Source organism: Cryptomeria japonica, chromosome 8 (assembly GCF_030272615.1).
Source record: "Cryptomeria japonica chromosome 8, Sugi_1.0, whole genome shotgun sequence".
Lineage (NCBI taxonomy): Eukaryota > Viridiplantae > Streptophyta > Pinopsida > Cupressales > Cupressaceae > Cryptomeria > Cryptomeria japonica.
The window spans coordinates 588,917,750-588,921,775 of NC_081412.1; the positions used below are offsets into that span (position 1 = coordinate 588,917,750).

General features: G+C 33.8%; 1 protein-coding gene across 1 annotated transcript; it reads left to right on the forward strand.

Annotated features, from left to right (window-relative positions):
- Positions 1-1,334: 1,334 nt before the first annotated feature.
- Positions 1,335-3,625, forward strand: LOC131054663 (uncharacterized). The gene is made up of 5 exons (XM_057989215.2): positions 1,335-1,650; positions 1,736-1,947; positions 2,045-2,215; positions 2,332-2,559; positions 3,249-3,625. The coding sequence occupies exons 1-5, from the start codon at positions 1,581-1,583 to the stop codon at positions 3,495-3,497; spliced, it is 930 nt and encodes a 309-aa protein (XP_057845198.2). The 5' UTR covers positions 1,335-1,580; the 3' UTR covers positions 3,498-3,625.
- Positions 3,626-4,026: the final 401 nt, after the last annotated feature.

Genomic DNA, 4,026 nt, shown 5'->3' on the forward strand with positions numbered 1-4,026 from the left:
CACCGAAGCCATTAATACAGGATGTGGTAGTTGATATACAACCTCACCACCATGTTCCTCTCCAAAAAAGCAGCAGATGATAGGGTTGTTTGAAACCCTAATTCAGGGAACATAAATAACCCACAACATATGCATATAGCGAAAGTATGAAACCCTGAAGACGCTGCAGAGCTGAAAAAGAAACCCTTAAATAACAGAGAGCCTGAAATATACTTCCATTCACTCTGAAAACTATATACATAGCAAAGACTACATTTTGAACTAACTACAAGAGATAGACTAAAAAGGTACCCGATTTTGGTAGGTTAAATGAATTACCTCCCTTATGTAGAAACAAGCATTTAATCCAAACACACCCAAGAACCAGCGTTTCAGTGAAACCCATGAAAAGCCTCAAGAAGCCCAGACACCATGAAAACAAAGAAGTATCCAGACAATGAAAACCCAAAATTAATTATGAATTGCGAGTGAATGCAGAGAATGTAAACCCAAAATTAATGATAGCATGACATTCAAAATGAGAGAAAAGACGAACACGCTGCCCAAGTACATGAAACATTCCTCACAACAACCAAGTTTTCAATTAGAGTGAGTGGCAGTTGAAGTTGGGAGTGAAGATATAATCATTATTGAATAATTAAAAATTAGTTAGTTGAGATCATGTGAGGAGAAAATAAATAAAATAAAATTTTTAAAATAATAAAAATGGTTTCATTTGATTTTCATGTGCTAAGTGCCACAAATATGTCAAATTAAATGCCTCGGTTTTTATTGACATACTAGCATGCATATGTGAGTATAATACGCTTTCCACATAATAATATTTAGTTTACTACATATTTTACAATTGTGTACAAAAATCATTCAATTTCTTAAAACGGATTGTCTTCTTTATTTTTAACGTCTCCATTGTCACTATTGACAACAAAATATAGACCAAAGATTTGGATTATTAATTTTAGAGAAATTAACCTTAAGGTAATGTCATAGAAGAAGTCCCAAAACTAACAACAAAACATAGACCAAAGCTTTGGATTATTTATTTTAGAGAAATTAACCTTAAGATGATGTAATAGGAAAAATTCGAACTAACTACAAAACATCTTCAAATATTGTCATAATAATCTTGTAGTAGGTAAAAATAAGTTTGCCATATTTTTTATTTTTTTGTCTACCAATTAAAACCTAATTTATTTATTTCATTATACGGAATCAACATCACGTGTCAGATTTCATTGTCTATAGACATCAATAATTTATATATACTTTGTCTATAAAAATTAATATGGTAGCTGGGTTGGTCGATAACTTCAAGCCCTCCTTAATTTCTTGAAGAATAACTTCGAGTCCTCCTCAATTTCTTGATATATTCAATTCCTTCGCCTTAGAGACTAATATAGTAATTGGGTTAGTCTTCTTAATTTCTAGTCCTTTATTCAATCGATCATGTCATCGCCCAGTCTCTTAGATGGTTTATAACATTCATCTAACTTATAAAACTTGTAAATATTTCCCCAAGAACAGCATTTCATCAGCTCTCAATAATTTCTCCTTTTCCCAGTCCAGTGCTTCTATTATTCATGGACAAAATACAACACAAGCATGTTGATGTAGGGGAACTGAAATTACATGTTGCAGAAATTGGAACAGGCATTTCTCTCACTATATTGAAGGTTTCTTAATGTGCTCTTAGCGTATAATTTATGGCAATGCCTTAATGAGATCTCTGTTACAGGTCCAGCTGTGCTGTTTCTCCATGGCTTTCCTGAAATCTGGTATTCATGGCGTCATCAGATGATTGCCTTAGCAGATGCAGGGTTTCGTGGAATTGCCCCTGACTTCAGGGGTTATGGACTCTCTGATCAGCCTTCCCAAATAGAGAAAGGGAACTATGTAGATCTGGTGGAGGACATGGCCGGCCTTCTTGATGGCTTTGGCATTCAGAAAGTCTGTACCCAAAACTCTATTCAATGAATTTATTGGCCATTGATATTCTAGAATCTTAAACTCATGTCTAAAACGTCTGTTTCTGTGAGTTTTACAGGTATTTGTTGTGGCCAAGGATTTTGGAGCAAACATTGCATATTATCTGTGTCTCCTGTACCCTGAGAGAGTGAGAGGCATTGTTGCAATGGGATTCCCTTATATGAGACCAGCCCAAGAAACTCTTCAGTTAGATTTGTTACCACAAGGATTTTATATAAGACATTGGAAGGTCTCTCTTTCCTTCTTGCCGTAACTTAATTTCAGCCCTTAAGCTGGCTTATTTACTGATTGTATATCTTTTCTTCTAATTTGTTTCATGAATTCTCTGTTTTGGGTTTATAATAGGAGCCCGGAAGAGCCTTGGCAGACTTTGGGCGTTTTGATACAGAAACAGTGGTAAGGAATATATATACCCTTTTCTCTGGAAGTGAAGTACCAATGGCAGAAGAGGGTAAAGAGATCATGGACCTCTATGATCCTGCAACTCCTCTGCCATCTTGGTTTACAAATGATGACCTGAAAATATACTCAAGCCTGTATGGGAAATCAGGATTTGCTTTCCCTGTGCCTTTCATTTGAAATAAGGCTAGAAATTGCCCCAACACCTTAGCATTTTTCCTTTTATTTGCCAATCATTTGAAACTTTTTAATTTCTATTAAATTTTTTTAATAAAAATGAAATTAATTATATAAAATAAAATATTTGATAAAACCACTAACTTCCATAAAAGTGAAAGCTTAAACTGTACTAAAAAATTATCAAACCACCCTTTTAAAATATTCTTAAAAAATTCTAACAAATGCACAAAAATATGCCCAGCTCAAAAATATAAGATCATAGTTATTTAATGTTTAATCCCCTTACAAACAAATACTTGGCTATCATTCTTTATTTCTATGACTATGACCATCAGTGCTATTATGCCTGATCTTGAAGTAATTTGGCATTACAACTGCTGGTTGAGGAAGCCAAGAACAAGCTTATTCACCTCCTCAGGGAATTGCTCTTGAACAAAATGGCTCCCTTCCGGGAAAAACTTGACCTCCAGATTGGGCACTTGAGATTTCAAGAAATCACTGTTGATATAATACTCCATTCCTGGGGATTTCAGTACAAAATCTTTGGTACCAATAATCAGACGTACTGGAACTTTAATGAGGTAAATCTTAGAAACTGATTTTTTTGTTTTATTTTTTCTCTGAAACATTCATGAAGGGTGTTCTATCATTTAACTTACATGGTCTGAGTTATGGATGTCAACAGCCACTGGGGAAGATTGGCGGAGTTGACTGATTATACCATTAAGGTTCCAGTGCTTCTGATTACGGGTACCAAAGATTTTGTACTGAAATCCCCAGGAATGGAGTATTATATCAACAGTGATTTCTTGAAATCTCAAGTGCCCAATCTGGAGGTCAAGTTTTTCCCGGAAGGGAGCCATTTTGTTCAAGAGCAATTCCCTGAGGAGGTGAATAAGCTTGTTCTTGGCTTCCTCAACCAGCAGTTGTAATGCCAAATTACTTCAAGATTAGGCATAATAGCACTGATGGTCATAGTCATAGAAATAAAGAATGATAGCCAAGTATTTGTTTGTAAGGGGATTAAACATTAAATAACTATGATCTTATATTTTTGAGCTGGGCATATTTTTGTGCATTTGTTAGAATTTTTTAAGAATATTTTAAAAGGGTGGTTTGATAATTTTTTAGTACAGTTTAAGCTTTCACTTTTATGGAAGTTAGTGGTTTTATCAAATATTTTATTTTATATATTTAATTTTATTTTTATTAAAAAAATTTAATAGAAATTAAAAAGTTTCAAATGATTGGCAAATAAAAGGAAAAATGTTAAGGTGTTGGGGCAATTTCTAGCCTTATTTCAAATGAAAGGCAAAAATTCTAAAACTAACATGTAGCGAAGAACTATTTTAATTAATCTTGTGGCATATTTTTATTTTTTGTTTCATGAGACTCCCTGCTTCAAAATAGATCTTAAAGCTCCAAATGAAACCACAAAATAAAGGATTAAGCTGAATAATA

Bases quoted from the DNA above. Each gene is read 5' to 3' on its own strand.
- LOC131054663 (XM_057989215.2), top strand. From the start codon at position 1,581: ATGGACAAAATACAACACAAGCATGTTGATGTAGGGGAACTGAAATTA. The intron at 1,948-2,044 runs GTCTGTACCCAA...TGAGTTTTACAG, and splicing joins ATGGCTTTGGCATTCAGAAA to GTATTTGTTGTGGCCAAGGA. The intron at 2,560-3,248 runs ATTTGAAATAAG...ATGGATGTCAAC, and splicing joins TTGCTTTCCCTGTGCCTTTC to AGCCACTGGGGAAGATTGGC.